The 19,044-nt window shown below is 44.7% G+C and overlaps 1 protein-coding gene across 2 annotated transcripts in view; it reads right to left on the bottom strand.

The window, feature by feature from the left end:
* Positions 1–19,044, bottom strand: part of CAMK1D (calcium/calmodulin dependent protein kinase ID) — a 238,297-nt gene that overhangs the window by 96,192 nt on the left and 123,061 nt on the right. For both annotated transcript variants that reach the window (XM_082072739.1, XM_082072738.1), the window contains exon 3: positions 4,209–4,283. In XM_082072739.1, the coding sequence (XP_081928865.1) occupies positions 4,209–4,283 (75 nt within the window). The remainder of the gene's footprint in view (positions 1–4,208; positions 4,284–19,044) is intronic.

The following is a 19,044-nucleotide window of genomic DNA, read 5'->3' as shown; positions in this document are numbered from 1 at the left end:
CCTATTGAGCAAACTTGCAACCAAATTGGACAGAAGAGTAGAGATGGCAAAAATATTAAGTTCCTACATATTTCAAGCAAATATGGATGAATAAGGGAGAACATGGAAATAAATGTCTTCACTGATTTTTAATGTAGCCCCATATCCTTTCAGAGAGGCAACAGCCCCAGCTCCTGTGGCTGTGACTAACGTGGGGCGCACACAAATCTGCAGGGAGCCAAACTTCGCTGCTTCACACTTCAGTGCAGGCGAACAATATGAATGAATTCAGAGCTGAGCTTTGGGAATCTGCTCTGACCTGCCCAGGCAGCACATTCAGAAACAGCATTTGCAAACAGTCCCATGACACTCGCAAGGAAAAGACGTTGTTTATGTAAATCCATTTTTATGCATGATTTTCCAGCACACAGAAAATGAATCATCAATATCCAAAGAGGCTGATTATACCAATGAAATATTAGTGTCTGACGATACTCATCACAACAGGTTATCAGGATATGTCCCTATACTGACAAGCTGAAGTAAGGCAGATCGTTTAGAAGTTTCCACAGGGTAATTCTTGCCAACTGGCACCAATAGCAACAAAAAATGATGTAACTGCTCATTACCAAAGTTTACTATCATATTGAGACATAGTTCAATAAAACTTTTCTTTCTGAAAGCACCTTCTTTCCCCCTGTTTCCTACAATATCCCATGGGGAAATCTCATCCAGCATCCAGAAGGCATGAAACCTACAGGGTATTTTAGTGTTTGTCTTTGTTGCTTGTGTAGTTCTTAATGGTACTATAGGAAATCCAAGTTTGGAAAGGAGCGGGTGTTTTCTTGATTAGAAAGCACATCATCCTGATAGAAATATGACAAAATCCAAAGGCTCTACAGCACTTTTGTACAGTGCCTGCAAGCTTTTAGCAGAATCATCCTAGGAGAGGCAGCGATTATCCTACATCTGTATTCTGCTTTGCAGCTGCACCGGTAACTCCACCTCATACCAAAACTGAGCAATACTGCTTGGAGCAAAATACAGCATGGACTTGTCCATAACCTTGCCAAACTTAGAGTCACTGGATTGGAATAACCTGCATTTTTGGAAAATAAATTAAAAAAAAATTAAAAGGCCCAGTCATTTCTAATGAACAGGTTAATGCTTTGAGACGGCACATGAAATTCTGAGCTGTCAAATCTGGGGATCTCCAAGCTGGACTTTGGTCCACCTTGCACTAAGAGGACTGGGATAGTTTGAGCAGTTTTATGACAGCTTGTATACAACGTACATAAAAACAAGGTGGTGAAACTAAAGCCGGAGATCAGATTTCCCTGTGAACGTGCCAGGAAACTCAGAGGACAGATTCACCAACAGCTACGAAACCCTGAGAAGAACTCCCAGAGGGACAGGCATGAATAAAATGTCAAGTAGACAGGGACAGCCGCCTCTTCACCTCCCTTCTATGAGCTCCAGCATGGACACTGCCACCTGTGCTTGCCCATATCTTTGACAGAATAAACAAGGAACAATATTTATCCTTTAAGGTGGCCTGCTAAGAATCATGGCTTTCAAGTAAAAGCAGATGCACAAGAGGGCAAACACAACAGGGAGGCTAGGTCTACCTCCAAAAACCTCCCAGAGGTGCTGCAAGATGCTCAGGGGCTGTAATGTGGATTTTCCACAACATTGCAAGGAGTGTTCTAAAGGCTGGTAATGAAAATATTGTCCACACAACAAAAAAATCTCTCTTAGGAAACATAAGTTAATGCCCACTTAGCAAGCAATGAGCCAAGGGGAAGGGCATTTGGATTTGAGATTTGCTGTGCTCATGATACTGATCTTTGAGTGACGCTGATTTTACCCCCCTTTTTTTAATCTAAATGTTCCCTCCTGAAAGCTGCTTGATCAGAAGCCTTTTCTACTTACTAACAAACCCCAGATTTAAATGTAGGCAACTGTTGTCTTGTTTAGGAGAAATGCACAAAAATGAGAATGTAACAACCCACAAGGAATCTAATAATAAATAGAGATGTAAACAAATAGATACTTCATGCCATGCAATGGTTCACAGCTATTGTATCAACAAGTTGATGTTAACTTGGAAACAAGAGATTATCGGTGCATGTCTTCTCCCAGATGGAAACCAGGAAAGGAGGCATAAAGAACTGATTTTGAATCTTCTGGACTTTGCAGAGTTGTCATCCAACTGTTGATGCCAATTGATCCCAATCCCAACTACGGGTGAAAATTCAGAGGCAGAGCAGAGGTTGCACCATCTTAACGCAACATCCACAGGGATGAGGGTGAGCACCTGGCCACCTTGTTCTCTCCGCCTTGGGATAACACAACCCAAGACAGCACAGACAGGTTATTACCTGGAAATACCCTGTGCAGGGCAGAGGACAACACAGCCTTGTCCGATTCACAGCAGCAAGGAGGGCTAAGAGCAACGGCCTGGCACAACATCAAACAACTTTAATAAAATAAGCTTAAGCTAATGTGTTGTACCTCATAGCTGAGGCAGATTAAGAGCACGCACACAGACGAGGTTCATCACATGGGCCCTCTGCGCGAGCGGGATTTTGTTACAGCCCTGTCACTTGATTGCATTCGAGTCTGTGCCCCTATTCAAATAAAGCGACCCCGTTGTTTTTGAGGGGTTTTCCTGCTTTTTCTTAATAGGAATGTTAAAAAGCATCGATCCCGCTCCCTGGAAGATTCAGTTCAAAGCATCTGTGTGCAGGACATCCTGGTCTGCCCTGTAACACAAGGCGCAGCTCTTGTTTGGGGCTGGGGAGTGCTCAGAGCTGCTGCCCTGAACGCTGCCGATGGGTCCCAGATGCTGCCTTCAGCCGGGCATCTCACCCCAGTGGGCACCAGTGAAGCTGTGTCCCTCTGGAACAGCTAAATGCTTGGCCCTTCCAAAATTAGTTGGCTGTGTTTACAAACACAGCTATGACAGAAAGGATAATTCCCTATTAAGTATTGAATTGTGAGGACTAGAAATTAATACTAATGTATATTCAGTGTCACCTATGATTACAGACCTACCTTTTAGATGGCATTTACAAAAGTGAGGGTTACGCTACATTAAACAAGCTAATAACAAGTAGGAGTAACATTGATTTTATTTTTTAAGGGATAAAATAAAAATAAGGATTTGTAAATCAACTGATCGTGAAATTGGTACTTCCCACAACCACAACGGTGGAATCTGTATGACACTGAGGTTCCTGTGCTCGTTCTTTTGCAGCACGCTGGGCTGATATGTAGGGCTACAAAACCAGATTAAAAATGTGTGGGGCACTATTCTTTCCCCACTTCCAGCAGAACAGATTCTAGAACATCTCCGTGCCTGGATATTACCAACAGAGAATGGACTGGCATGGTCCCCAAGGGCTTTCTGTGGGGTATGTAACCCAGAGCTGCCTCTATCAGGTGCTCCAGGCTTCCCCATGGCACATCTGGCTCTTCCCAGCTGTGATTTATCCCTCTGCCCTGTCTGCTCTGCTCTTGTTGAGGTGACTTCATAATCAAAAAAGAGAAAGACTAGAGCTGCTCAGAGGGAATTTCAACTTCAAATCATGATTTTTAAATTGATTTCAGAAAGAGAAAAAGAAAAGGCATTATGAGCATCTGCCTGTCACGTCCCTCCTCCCTGCCAGGTGGGTGTGACGGGAGGGCCAGGTCACCCACAGAATATCATGTACTTGATAGGATCGTCATCTTCTCAGGCTCAGAGGGGAAAATGGGGAAGAAGAGGGGATCTGGTGAGAGAGATGTGTCAAGGAGCAACGGTATGAGCTACTCCTGCTGCTGAGACAAGGATGATGATGCTTTCTTGCAAATCCAGCACCCGTGCACATGGCGGCACCTCAGGTCACCTCTCGCTCAGTGCAGACCAGGTATCTGTCGTGACACAGAGAACTAAACCGTGGCAATTCCACATGTATGGAGCCAATTCTCATCCCCTTAACACCTCCTCTTCACTCTGGTTTGATTTGGGTGAGACTATTCACAAAACCCTTCAATTCCCCAATTTCACAACAACGCAACCCATCACGTCAGGAGATGCATTTTTAACCACCCACTGTGGATTTTGCAGACTGCAGCACACAAGACAAATACCTCTCACTTATCCCATCTTTTGGGTTAAAGAACAAAACCAGAACACGAAGAGGCGGCAATTTTGACACAAAAACTTAATTAGGTTCAGTACTTACAGTTGCATGACCAGATATAAATGGTTTGGACTCTCATAGATGTCTTCCAGGGCAACTATATTTTCATGCTTGATCCTGAAAAAAACACAAGATAAGATGAAAAGGTGATTTAAGTGGCTGCAAAACCTAAAGCTATTTTTAGTCAGGCACTACTTGTCAGGGCTTTATTCAACATCATAAAATATTATTTTGACCAAAGTAAACAGTCAGGAGTGTTTCACAGCCCAGAATACTATTATTGCTCACAGAAAATTCCTTCAGTCCTCTCAAGCCAAAATGTTTAAGTGTCTGGGGCATTAGAGGTTTACAGTGCCCATGTCAGATGAATGAGTATGTTTGGGTGGAAGCTGAAGGCTCAGGACAGCAGCAAAGGGTGCGAGGGGGTGATGGAGGCACGGTGGGGGCTGGCAGGGGGAAGGCAGGAATCTGCCCCAGTGCAGAGGCTGGAACAAGAAGGCATTTGCCATATGATAACTCCATGTTCCTTCCCACCAAATTCACCTTGCTTCAGTGTCACACCTGCTCCAGACACCCTAATTTCCCTGCAGTGTTATGAAGCACCACGTGCTTTCTGTGCAACGGCTGCAAGCATCTTTGTGGCCTCAAGTTGCACCAGGGAAGGTTCAGATTGGACATTAGCAAACATTTATTTACTGAAAGGGTTGTCAGGCATTGGAACAGGCTGCCCAGGGCAGTGGTGGAGTCACTATCCCTGGAGGGTGTTTAAAAGGCATTTAGATGAGGTTCTTAAGGACATGGTTTAATGCTAGAGTTAGGTCATGGTTGGACTCGATGATCTCAAGGGTCTCTTCCAACCAAAATGATTCTATGATTCTATGGGTTTGCTACACACCCACCATTCCCACTGATCATTCCCACCGAGCCTCTTGTCAAAATGCTAGCTTTGAAGAGAAACATCATCTCTACAAGCATGCAACTAATGAACTACTTGGAGCAATGCCTCTCTGGGTTCGCTCCTTAAATGCTTACAAATAATTTCCAAAGGATACATTTAACTTCTGCAAACCCTGAAGAGACTACACATACAACTCCAGGGAGAGGATATTAATTACACCGATTGTAGACAATTGTTTTAAGAGCAAGAGAAAGCTGGGAAACACTAAGCAGAGACCACTTACTAAACAACAGATGGACACATTCAGAAAGAAAATAAAAGTACATCATGAGAAAATGCAAATCTCTCCACATGCTTCAAGGTTCAAGTAGCCTAATTAAGATGCTTAATCAGGTGTCAGGACCTCATCCTCAATGGTCCCAGGTGCCCCAACGTCTGCACGAAGATGCTGCGCCCAGCAGGATCTTTCCTGTAAGAACACAGACTAATCCAATCTCCTCGGAATTCACTGGAAAGGTTATGACTGACCTGAATTCATGCGCATAATCAGTCACCAAAAGCTGCATTCATATAAGGACCTTTATGCACAGGAAATTTAATATCAACAATAACTGAGCTCAAAATAATATGCTACAGGATGTCAGAGCAACAAATACATGAGTAGGCTCCTCACTCCACGTAAATATCTGGGAAATCTCATGATATTTTAGCAAAACTTCCAGGCAGACTGCATCACAAATTAAGTTCTTGATATTGACAACAGGAAAGCAGTACACCACCTACTTGGCTTTATATGGCACATGTCTGGAAACCTTTATTTTGCTGTGCAGGTCAAGGGCCTGGTCCCTTAAGGGTTACAGCTCAGGCAAAGTCAGTTTTGCCTTGTTGAAGTTAGTTTAAGGTACACTAGGATCCCAAATGAAATTTCAAGCAAATAGGCACTTTTAATGAAAATTATTGTATGTATTTATCCATTTTCATCTACGCACACTCACATGATCATCTGTGTACCTCATACCATCATGATCAAGAAGGCACTTTCAACACAAATAATCTGCCACAGCGTTATCTGTTAAAAGCCTCCAACTTAGTCTGCGGTATGGTTTTTACCATGCACATATTAATGCTTTGCATTTATATTTTTTAAAACCTCAGAGGTTCTCCAAACCAAACGAAACCCCTCTGAGACAGCCACCAGCAGCACCCGACTGTCACCCACACGGGTGACCCACAGAGATGAACATCCAGGGGGACAGAGGCCAGAAAAAGCTCATCCGACACGCAACGCTGCACGCTGAGGGTTGCAGCAGGACCCTCTCCCCTTTCTGATTTGCAAACCAAATGGGCACTGAGTCTCTGTGCTCTCCAAAGGTGGAGAAACTTGCACGGCTTTAAAGTGAAGGGAGGAGAAAGGGTTTAGTCCTATCGCTGCAGGGTCTGTATTGAGCCAACCTGCCCCTCTTTGAAAGCAGGTGCAGGACGTGAGCAGGTGGGATTTGGGCAGACAGTGAATATAAAGTGTAATCTGGAAGAAGGCAGCAAAAAAAAGGCTGAATCAGCCGCAAAGAACACAGGGAGCCACCCCCAAAGTGATGAGGGTATTTGGAAGCAAATGTCACTTTGGGGGGGTGACACCTGTGCACACCAGCCACCCAACCACTGGTGGCCACTGCATTTGAAGGGCTTATTGAGATGGGAAGGAGGCATTTCCTTCCACTTGGTCTCAGCCTCCCCAAGACCAGCAGGGCCTTAATTGTGGAGTTACACAGTGCTTAATATTCCCAGTGAAGTACACATCACATGTATATGAATCAAGCAGCTTGACCCGCACAGCATTTCTCTATTCGGACCCTCAAATGACAAGCTATTTAAAGGAAAATGGAATTCAAAATAAAATTTAAAAAATAATAATAAAAAAAAATATATGGGAATCACCTGGGGAGAAACCTATAGTGTTTAGATCAAGTTGCAGGCTGTGTTGCTGAAGCTGGACCAGAGCAACTGTGGGCTTCCCGGCAGAGGTCACTGCAGCCAGCAGCAGCCGCCGTCTCTCTTCACTTCAAAGCAGGGGCAAGCAATCCCCTACAGCCCTGATACACAATAATTAACCCTTCAAGGCTGAGTACTAGTCATTACAATAACATTCCTGGGTTTGGGAGGTCCGGTGCGGTATCAACATGGTGTTTTGTTGACAGCACAAAGGCCAACAGAGATTGGGACTAGTCTGTTCTGCTCCTCAGCAGTGGGGGACATGCAGGGACTGACAGAACGGATGCTGCTGGCTTGCATGGATGCTCAGGTACACGAAGAGCCGAGGAAAGCACTGTGCAATGGCAGCCGCTTGATGGTCACCGATCAGGAGGGATTTGGGAACGCCTTAATTAACTCCACTTTTATCCTTCTCTAGAAGCGCCAAGTGAATCTCAAAGGTTCGGAGGATTCATTCTGCTAAGCCTCCAAATGCCTCCACACAGCCTCACGGGTGATCTCACATAGCAGAAATACTCACCAGACTATCCAATCTCCCCAAGCCCTGCCAGGATTTATTGTTTTAAAAGGTGCTGCTCCTTTTTAAAAAGGGGAAGCGGCATGCAGAAAATCTAGAAGTTCTTCCGTAATCACATGAAAGGAGGGAGCAGAGGGGGCCAAGAAACCAGATCTCCCAACCCCAGAGTGTTATATTTACCAATGGGCCATAACTATTTCAATCCCTTCTCCTTCCCATCTTGGTGAGAGGATCTTAAGCCCACGTCTCCGCAGGCTTTTTCCTCCCTCTGGCCTCCCCCCTTCCCACTGCAATAGGTAAATAGATAATTCTGTGGGAAGGAAAATATCAATGTTGTTGTGGTACGTGATGGTGCAACATCACGGCTGTAGCAGAGGGGACACGGACTGCGGTGCCAGCAGTTCCTATTAATTGTTTCCAAAGAAAGAAAAAAAGACTTTGAAAGTAAATATCAAAACATGGGCTTGGTTAAAGCAAATTACATCAGGTTACATATATTCTTATTGACAAAGAAACGTCCGGCTAAGGAAATCTTCCTTATCACCCTTTTAACCTCCCTTTCATCACACTTGCTGTTCTCCCTGGTGCTTTCCCTCCTTCCTGGCAAACCCCAGGTCCTGCACGCATCTCCCACACCCTGATGTGTCCCCACAAACCCCCCCATCTGTGACACAAAGGGCCAGTGCTACCTCTGGCCACTGCTGCTTTGTTGATTTTCGGGAAGATGAAAATCTGAGGCCATTTGACAGAAAGAAGATATCTAAAAATAAAAATACAAATGGACGCTAATACCTTAACCAACTCACTCAGGACTCCCCACCCTACAAGGCCCATGAGATGCTGCAATCCATGGGACAAAGAAGAGGAAAATAAATCTAGAAGTGAGAATCAGGGAAATTTAAGTGTACAAAAGCCTACGAAGTGTGATTAATCCTGGTAAGAAACTATGAAAAGAAAGGATGGATTCAGCATTTCCAGGGCAGCGCTGGTCTGGATGCTGTGCCAACATGAGCCACAAGGTTCGATGCGACCATGAAAAACTATCAAGTTTCCTCTCTAGCCTTTCAGGTCCACGAATCTGCCCGTGTGCTGTTACACAGGTGTCAGCAACACAAACGAATGGAGGCAACATTGCACCTGAGTAATGTTTTAACATATGAGCAGATTGCCAGCCAAGGCTTAAAGGAGCAAACTGAACTGGACAACCGATGACTTCGGGTGACTTTTCCGAGCGTGGCAGCTGTGCAAACAAGGGCTGAGGGGAGAGTGTTTGATCTGCTGCGGAGCCCCAAGCACAGACTGGTCCCCTTTGCTTGCTGGGGAGTCATTGCACAAGAGCATTAACAGCAGCTACTGTGTCCGGTGCTGCTGAGACATGGAGATGTCTGCTTCTGAAGGAGCTGAAACCTGTCCCTGAAACAAGACCTGACTTGACCAGGAGTGGCATTTGGCCCTGGCTGACAGTTTCCATCACGCCACACTGGGTGTGCTGCGGCACTGGAGTTGTGACGAGTATGTGGCGTGGCACTTCAGGGTCGCTAAAATCCACCCTCAGCTCTGACTGGCACTGAGACACCATATCCTTTTCACCGCCACCAGAAGGGTACAACACCCCATAGGTTCAGAACTAGCCCTAATGGGTAAAACTCCCTTCAAAATTCGCCAAGGAAAAAAAAAAATCACTATATTCCATGGGCTTTGGCTGGAGATGGCTTTTAAGGAGCAAAGGATTAAAACACTGAAGTTGAGGTACAATAAGGGAAAGCAAATCCTTTAATGACTGAGCTTTCTGTACATCTCTGCCATCCCAGAGGCCACGGAGCTGAAAGTAAACTCGTTGCATATTGCCATGGATTGTTAATGAGAGGGGTAGCGCTCTGCACAGATAAAAGCAGAGGACCCTGGTTGTGCTGTTGTTTTGGCTGCCGAGCTGCCAGGAGAGCATGTTAAATACCCAGCTGCAAAGGCATGCTATAAACTATGATTGAATCACTTATATTAACATCCATCATATTTAACACTGGAAACTAGGATCTGTTGGAAGAATGCCGCACAAAAACCCTGGGCAAACACAAAAGCCGTTTAAGTAGGGCAGGTTCCCCACATAACAACTCTTTCTGAGTCAGAGTGTTACATTTGCAAGACATGACATTTAATGCTGCACCTCCATGAACAGCACGTGTCATGGATAAAATGCCACAAGAAAGCACAAATAATTTTGTGAAAGCCAGAACCAACAAAGCCTGAGTCTGCAAGGATTTGTAGCTTTGAGTAACCAACTGTCTTTGCGAATAAATGTTCCATTATTTTCATATGTACCCTGCAGAGAGTTTTGCCAGCAGCACAGGAGTTACTGGGCTTGATTAATTCACCAGTTGGCCAAGGGAAGTGTTTAAATCACAGCTCCTGCTCTGGAGGACACTAGCAACTTGCTTCTGCTCAGCTGTCTTATTCAATTGAAATGAGTCGATAACTTCAACAGACATTAGGAGGGCCTCACACATATTCACGCAGAGTGATCACATCAGATTGCTTTCCACATGAAAGAAAACCATCCAAAAAATCTTCAGTATGGCTCATAGTGACATGAGAATGCATGGGAACAAACCAGCCTGCTCCCAAGGAGAAAACAGGACATGTCTGCTAAGAGGGGAACAGGGTAAGTGAGATAGCAAGGGTTGGTAGAGGGAAGGAAACCGATGGCTGTCCTGGAAATGGCTGCCTGATGGCAGCAGAGCTCTGCCCACCACTCTAGGTCTGGAAAACCTTCAGATACTGATGCTGCCCATGGGACTCGCAGTGCCTTACCTTCATGCAAGGCTTCTTATAATTTGGGCCCTTGAAAATCAACTGGCCATGAATGAGGCAAGGTACCATCTAAGTCTACCCCCTCCCTTTCTCATCCCAAAGCCCCCAGACATCCTCCAGAATGGATGTTTTGCAGATGGATATTCCCCATATAGCTTCACTGATAATTGCATGAGCAGAGTTCAGCATGGCACTTACTCCCATCGTCCAAGTTTCCCTCCCACATGGACTTTCTGGTGTGAAAAGAAGAAATGTAAGCTGCAGTCCTTTTTTGCACAGTTAGTTTTTATCAGGTCTTTCTTATCCACGGACTCTCTGGTATCTTGTGACTTTATAGGAGTCCTTTCCCTTTCAAGCAGAGCACAAGCTATCTTGCAGGATTTTACATCACAGATTGAAAGCTTTTCATAGAATCACAGGATGGTTGGAGTTGGAAGGGACCTCTGTAGATCATCCAGTCCAACCCACCTGCTAAAGCAGGTTCACCAGAGCAGATCACACAGGAATGTGTCCAGGCGGGTCTGAATGTCTCCAGACAAGGAGAGTCCACAGCCTCTCTGGGCAGCCTGGTCCAGGGCTCTGGCACCTCAAAGGAAAGAAGTTTCTCCTCATATTCAGATGGAACCTCCTGTGTTTCAGTCTGTGCCCATTGCCCCTCATCCTATTGTTGGGCATCACTGAACAGAGTCTGGTCCATCCTCTTGACACCCACCCTTGAAATATTTATAAACATTGATGAGATCCCCTCTCAGCTTCTCTTCTCCAGGCTGAACAGCCCCAGCTCTCTCAGTCTCTCCCCATAAGAAAGATGCTCCAGACATGTCTCCTTGGTGATTTTAGTCCACTCAACAGGAATGCCTTTTATACCACCATTGCACAGTCAGAAAATAGTTGACTGACATCACTGTACGATGACTTCAAGGAGCCATGAGAGGTGGCCTCAAGCAGTTCATGAGAAGAAAGCAGGAACTGCGTAAGTTGGGACTGTTTGCAGTAAATCTGAACTTTCCCTGGTGAACCTGAGGCCATTTTCTCTCATCCTATCAATTGTTACTTGGGAGAAGAGACCAACACCCTCCATGCTGCAACCTCCTTTCAGGCAGTTCAGAGATCAGAAGGTCTCCCCTCAGCTCCTGTTCTCCAGCTGAACCCCCCAGGTCCCTCAGCCGCTCCCATCACACTAGTGCTCCAGACCCTTCCCCAGCTCCGTTCCCTTCTCTCAATTCGCTCCAGCACCTCAAGGTCTTTCCTGTAGTGAGGGACCCAAAACTACATCCAGGATTCACAGTGTGGCCTCTCCAGTGCCCAGTGCAGGGGATGGTCACTGCCCTGAGCCTGCTGGCTACATTAGTGCTGATACAAGCTAATGAGGTTTACTGGATTCAGTATTTAATATTTATTTGCATTAAAAATGAAAGAGAACTCCTATTTATGAGCAGAAAGGTAGAAATATTGCTAACTGTGTCTCATGGCCAAATGAAATTTTTTACCCTCTCTGATCTCCTACCACAGCAATACCTTTTGTTTCCCACCCACGCTGCCCGTCTCACCCTGCTTGATCTAATGACTGGCCGAGGCAGAGCTAATTACAGCTCAAAGCCAGATGGTTCACTGCCTATATGTTGATTGCCAGGCCAGATTAGCTAAATCTCTGTGGATGAAAGGCCAAGAAGTTGAACTTGGGGGGTCACGTATGGTCTCCAAACCACAGACTGCTCACAACACGAGAAGGAAATTAGTATCTTTACTAATAACTTTAAGATCTCTACACTTCTGTCAGGATAATTAGAGAAGATAGCAAACATTGTCATACGCTTCTTTGGAAAACTGACTAGAAGAGAAAGACCCTGGATGCCCTAGAAGATGGGACACAAAGGCAAGCGTGGAGGGATGAATCACTTCACACACCTTCCCTCAGATGCGACTGAAGAGGAGACTGTCATAAAAAGCCCCAGGGCTGGGAACAAGCAGCAAGTGGCTGAGAACAGGCATCAGAAGAAGGCAGAAGCAGCCAAAATTCAGGAGGGAGACAGATGTCCACCGCAAGACCCACTCCTGTTAGCCTTAGAAGACGGTAATGATTTTTAAATTAACTTTTTTTTTTGCCACTTTACTTATTTCAGGATTTAACACTTCGATTTGGTATGTCATTATCTAAATGTAAAGAAATGAGCCAGGCTGAGATTTGTCCTGAGCTGGTGTCCTAGCAGGATGCTGAGGGATTCTGCTACCAATGCAGCTGCCTCCTCTGTTGCTTATATGGGGGTATAACCCATTGCACAGAGGATGGGGAGGTGACAAGAGACCTCACACTTATAAACTTGACATCTTTTCATCTTTCTGATCCTGCCCATCACCCCTGTGATCTCCTGTTATTCAAGGGTGAAGACCCAGCAATCTTCCCAACAATTTCAATGGCCTTTGTTCTCCAGTGCTGTATGTCTTATATCATGTACCATGTTCATAAAATATTCTCATGGGATTCCATGGTGACAGAGTTGAGTTGGAGACATTTTGCAGCTGGAAACCTGATCTGTGTAGTTAAGCAGCTGTAACACTAACTGGCTGTGACAAAACCTACCCGTATACACCTCACAATTTCCGATCCTTGCCCTACCTCGTGTCATACTCTCTAGCAGTGTCGTGTCATACTCTCTAGCAGTGTAATCCTCTCTTCATTTCTAGTTTCTCCAGATCCTGTGAGCAAAGACTGGTCTGGCTCCTTCACTGCCAGGGGCGTTTGTGGTCTGCAGTAGTGCAGCTTGAAGAAAGGGGGCCTATTTGGTTAAAATCCAGCTTGTTTCCCTCCTGGGAAGGGGAGAGAGATGTATGAACCTCCTGATGCCCAGAGCATGTGTATTTTCCTCCTGGAGGTACTTTCTAGACATCAGGCACAGTGCAAAAGGGATGCTGGAGGCAGCATCCTGACTGTTTCTGAAACAATAGCTGCCTCCAGCTGTTGTGCTGGGCACGCTGCTGGGTCCATTAAGGATGCAACGAGTGAGCCCACAGGCTCGTTGTCTCCCCGGGACACAGGCTGAGGTTATGTCCTGTTCTGCCTTGTATCCGGATCACAACAGAGCTCAGACAAAGGCTGAACATCTCCGGCACAGATGCATGAGTTTTCACTGGGCACTGCTGGAATTTTATAATCCCCCACGAAAGTAGCAAAAGAATACAAGCACTTTGAGAATAAAAATGAGGGATTCCTATATTGCACACCTGGAGTTAGGTGCTGACCTTATGTCTGCTTATCTTAAACATTTCCATGTGAAAGCTGCTCAGTAGCCTTTAAAGAAATTCTAGTTCTGGGTCTTCACTGACTCAGAGCTCCAGCAGGAAGAAACTTGGACCAAATAACCTTCTGAAATGCTTGGATTCCTACAGTAGGACCTGCAGCCAATTTAAGACAACAGGAATATCCCTGTGCCACCACCATCTGTGATTTTAGAAGTATCTCTGATTTCCACGAGAAGCACCGAGCCATCAGAACCACCGCTTCCAAGCAGAGCATCCCAACTGGCAGCACTCAAAAAGGCTTGCAAAGCTTGAGCAAAAACCTCCAGACTGTTTAATCTGAAACACATCAAAACAAATATTAATGCCGAATTAATCATTAAAGGTGACAAAGATAAAAGTAGTGGCTGCAAGGATTTATCTGAGCCAAAAAACAGTGAACTATCTTTTAGCTGTTGGCAGCAGCCCTGTCTTCCCAGCATGGAGGAGTGTGGATTTACGTGTGCAGCCAGTAATTATAGCAGATTCCCACTCGCTTGCCTGGGAGACGTGAGGAGCTACGTGCAATTAAAGGTGGTGAGCAGCTCCTTGACTGAGCTGGGTTGCTCTGAAAGGGTTCCATGCAACGACAGATGGACAAAAAAGGGGGCTCTACATGCAAAACCCTTGACAAACACTGACTTAAAGCAGAACACTGACACTCTTGGAAAGATTATGTGGCTGCAGGCAGAGAAATCATCCCTGTACTTTGCCTCACAAAATGAGAAGCTCTTACTAGTTTACAGTGAGTGAAGAGCTGAATAACTGGTATAATGTTTTTTTCTTAGCCTCCTTGTTCTCAGGTGGGTGCAGTATGTACACATACATTCAGTTATATGAAAAGAAAGCTCTGCCATCCGTGAAATACCCATTTGACACAGACACAGGGATGTTCTTGTCTACTATTATCTCCTTCGGTGGTTTGAATACATGCTAATGAAGGGCGAATGTTACACCACCCACACACCTGTATAGATAAGTTACACAAAAACCTGGATAACTGGCTATTCGGATGAGCGCAGGAATGAAAGATGTAACAAAACTAAGTATCTCATTCCACTGTATGAGAGATAAATGCGCTTATCACTCAGGAGATGTGACAGAGCTGGGACTCTCAGATGTGGCTTGTAGGATCTTCAGCTATTGGGTTACCCTAGCTACGGGTGAGGTGGACCCACACTGCTCATGATAAGGACAAGTAATCATACAAAGATGGAGATGTACTCAGAGGACAGAGATGTAACCAAAAGGACACTTTGGCTCACAGCCCCAGGCAGGGCTATACTCTGCAGTCATATCCAAAGAGGTTTATGCTTCAAAACTGTATTTTCTCCACAAGCAAAGCAGAAAAGCAAACGGGCAAATAGCACATATGACATCCTGAGCATATTTTGCCTCCCAAGATCATGAGTCCTTCACATGCTCAGCTCTGCAGATCAGGCTACCTCGTACTGTTGCTGGGCAGCTTAGTAAATCACAAGCCTTAACTGAGAGTATGCGTGATAATTAAAGCCCATTATAGTTCCTAGAGACCTACACTCTCAGATTTGCGCAGTTGTAGTTGTCTCCTACAGCAAGGAACAGCAAATGCACCCCAGAAGTGGTGGGAGATCATACGGACAGAGGGAGTAGAATAATAACAATGACTTTGCTGCTTCTACAGCGTGTGGGTTTGAGTCCTGATCAAGTCACGATGTATTTGTGTCATTAGGACCCTGCCCACGTGGGTGGCCCCAGGGCCACCTGCCCAGGTGAAGCCTCTCAGACCAGGCTGGTGGAGCACAGCTCTCCAGGGACTCCTGGGCAACCCTGAGCTGGCACCTCGGCAGCGGGATGACTCAACCGCTCGGTCTGCAGGGCTGAGCCGCATGACGAGCTCTCCCGCAGCAACCTGCCAGAAAACCCCCCTCCTTCCCATCAGGCTACTGGGAAACCAATTTATCTTATTTATTGAGAAAGACAGAAGGATAAGTAAGAGGCGAGGCAGGTTTCCACATTTCATCATCGCTGTATTAGGACACTCCTACACAGAAGGCTGCTCCCCCAGTTGCCTGTGGGAAGTGCCATAGCCCTCGGGTGAGTCATATACACCCTATACCATAAGAAAGTAAGTGGGAAAGCTCTGCACAGCGGGGGATTGATCCGGGAGGACAACCACAGCACTTCGTGTTCATTATGAGCTACTGTCCTCAGTCGCAGTGCACAGAAAGATGAACTCAAAGGCAGATTCACTTCTCCTGACACCTATGTGAAAGCAAAGGGACTCTGGAATGTTCTGGAGCCACATCTCTGCACGGCTGGTAATGGCAGAGGAAAATAAGGCTTCAGTTCTCTGTAACTGAACCTGCTATTTAAAGCTTAGGTGAAGGCTACTGATGTGCAAGCTTGTTTTATTTTCAGTCTTCCCAGATACTGGACACAAAAATACATCTTCTACTTCCACTGCTGCTGGGCTTGCTCTGCATGTGGTCTTCACGAAAGCAGCAGATGGAAGAGAAAGAAAACCCCCAGCAATGGGCAGAATTAATCATGGCAAAATTCAGACGGGCCGAATTTTGAAATCTTTAATCAGGCAAGACTGCTGGGGTTCTCACTTGGCTGGATTCAAACCTTGGCAGCACCGCTGTAGAGTCCAAAGTAGACCTGAACTTGACACACCAAGTGGCAGAAAAGTCACTCAACCAGACATCATTAGCAGAAATCCTCGCTAATAAGGATGCATTTGGCTTGTGTATAACAGCTAATTGGTTTTTAACCAGGTGAGAATAGGTATGAGAAAGTTAATCTCCCCAGTTTTACAAAGGATATGATAAAGGGGGCTAATTAAATAGTGTTGAAGTTCATTTATTCTTGCTACTTGTATTACTGTGGAGCACAGGGACCCTATGTGTAGGTTTCTATATTTAGGAAAGAGAGACCCGGATTCACAAATGTCCACAAAGAGCCTTCGGGGAGGCAACAGAGGAGTTTAAACCAGAAGCCAGGTCTGTACTTGCAGCCACCTGCCCGCTGAAGAGAACTTTGAAATTGCAGTTCCCTCTTTTCCCATGGCATAGAAGTAACATTTTTAAAAACACCCACTGGGTAGTCAATGATCAGACATCTAAAGATTATTAGGTACCTTATGATGCAAGTAACTTCCTACAGTAACTAAGCATCAAAGCACTTCCATACATCCTCCCGGGTATCTTCAGACAGCTAAATATCTTTAAAAAGTATCTCCAAATGATTTCTAAAGGTGATATAGACACTAAAGAGCTGGAAGCCTAGGATCTTTCTGTAGTTTTAAACCCCTAATAACCACTGCAGATGGAATTTATGTTTCTTAAATATGTCACTGCGGCACTGTCCTGCTCCGGAGCATGGAGGTTAACAAAGCACATTCTTCAGACAGTAACAAGCAGAATATTAATGTCATAAGCAGTAGTTAATGTTAAAAGATGGCAAATCCTTCACCTACAATAAATGCATGCCTATCTGTAGGAACAGTAGGGCTAAAGAGGAATACTACAATTACATGTGGGTTATTATTCTAAGTTTTACCCCTGCCCATTTATTTTTTTGTATGTCATGATGAAGCAGAAACGGCAATGAAAATAGTTTGAAACTAAGATCTTATAAATAGATACCAAAGGACAATGACAGAAGATTTACCTTTGTTAACTCCTTGTTTTCTTTCACTCAGCTAAGAAGAAATCACTACAAAAAATGGATTGTTTCATGGCATTCAAGAGAATGTTTTCTAACCAACTGACTTACAAACCAGAGTGCTATAGATTTCTAATATTTTATGCAGCCAAGTCACACATACAAGTCACACACAGTGACTCATTTTTTCCTAAGAAATACATCTAATTTATTCAAGGTATTTAGAATAAAAGGTAGCTATTAGATGAAGTCTAAAATAAATGGCACTAACTGCAGCCTTAGAGCTGACGGACACAGGGCATTCTGGTAACATCGCGTTCTCCTCTGTCGTGCTACAAGCTGTGTTGCTCACCACAAATAATACTGAATTAATACATTTACACTGCAGCCTTTTTGAAGCGCAACTGCCAATAGAGCTTGTCAGGAGGATGCTAAAGGACCCCTAATACAACAAATCTTGCTTCACAAGGTGTGCATCAATTTTGAGCTGGGTGGAGCATGTGTTTGTGAAGAAGGCGTTTTCCAGCTTAGCCTTTTGGGGCTACTCAGCACCTGGCTTCTCCCACAAGAAAAAAGGAGCTACAAAGCAAGGGGTGTGATTTTATAGCATTCACTCCTGCTATTGTCTGCTTAACTAGAACAACGCATTCATTTACAACACACGACACAGTCATCAAACCTGCCTCTTTTTTATCATTACCTCAGCTTTATGTGGCGTCAACAAATTCAATGCCTTGTCACAAACTGGAAGTATATTGGTGCTTCATAGATGCTGAGCACAGTAAGGAAAAACTGCTGGGAAAGTAATCAGTGATGTGATTAGCATCACAAACTACAGAGGTTAGAAGTTCGTATCTAGCTAGATGAATGTACACGTTCTCACGGGTCTTATCATCTGTGTTCTGGTGATCCCTCAAGAACTGGATTTGGAATAAAACTTGCAGAACATCTCAATTCCAAATGCAACACAAATACAGGCACAGATGTTCCTATACAAATTTGCGCCCAAGCTTAAAGCCTAGAATTGCACAGGTCCATCTCAATTATGTGTCCTCTCACGTTTCACACTCTCCCGTACAAATCCCCTTGAAGTTTCACTCCAGATTCCTTCAGAGTTGCATCCTGATAGGCATCCTGTCCTAGTCTTTTTGCCCTGTTTTGTTGCTATATCCACCTAGTTATATTTCCACTTGTATATCACTGCATTACCATGTTACTCTGTGTTCTGGTGGGATTTTAAAAAAAACAAGATATTCAATGAAAATAATTATTTCCTCCAGTCAGGAGGGCATTTGTTGTGTTCTCAATAGGACCATAAGAGAGGAAGCTACCTGCTGAGTTAATGCTTCAGCTCTGAGTTTCCATTAACCTCCTAACTTCAACCATTTTTTATTATGAAATCATGACCTTCAAACCACGCATACGGAAAAAATACATTTCTCCCCACTCACAGTGACTGGAAACACTGTTCTTACACCTTCAAATAAAAAATCCACCTTTGAGCTAGGACCAAAAATAAAGGCTTGCAAAGCCAGTGTAATTTTTTAAAGAAGTTATGAGCGTTTCAAAGGGAGCGCAGTTAGCATGGAAACATGCTCAGGCTTCAGGCGGGCACAAGCTACCAGCCAACATTATGAAAAATACTTTGGAAATATTTATGGGAAAAAAGTAATGAATCCACATTTCCAAAATACATGCGTGACTTCACACCAACTAGCAAGCACATTGAGAGGCACGAACAG

Source organism: Streptopelia decaocto (assembly GCF_964273445.1).
Source record: "Streptopelia decaocto genome assembly, chromosome: 1".
In the NCBI taxonomy this organism is placed as follows: domain Eukaryota; kingdom Metazoa; phylum Chordata; class Aves; order Columbiformes; family Columbidae; genus Streptopelia; species Streptopelia decaocto.
The sequence above is the reverse complement of the archived record's forward strand: the minus strand, read 5'-3'. Positions and strand labels throughout refer to the sequence as shown.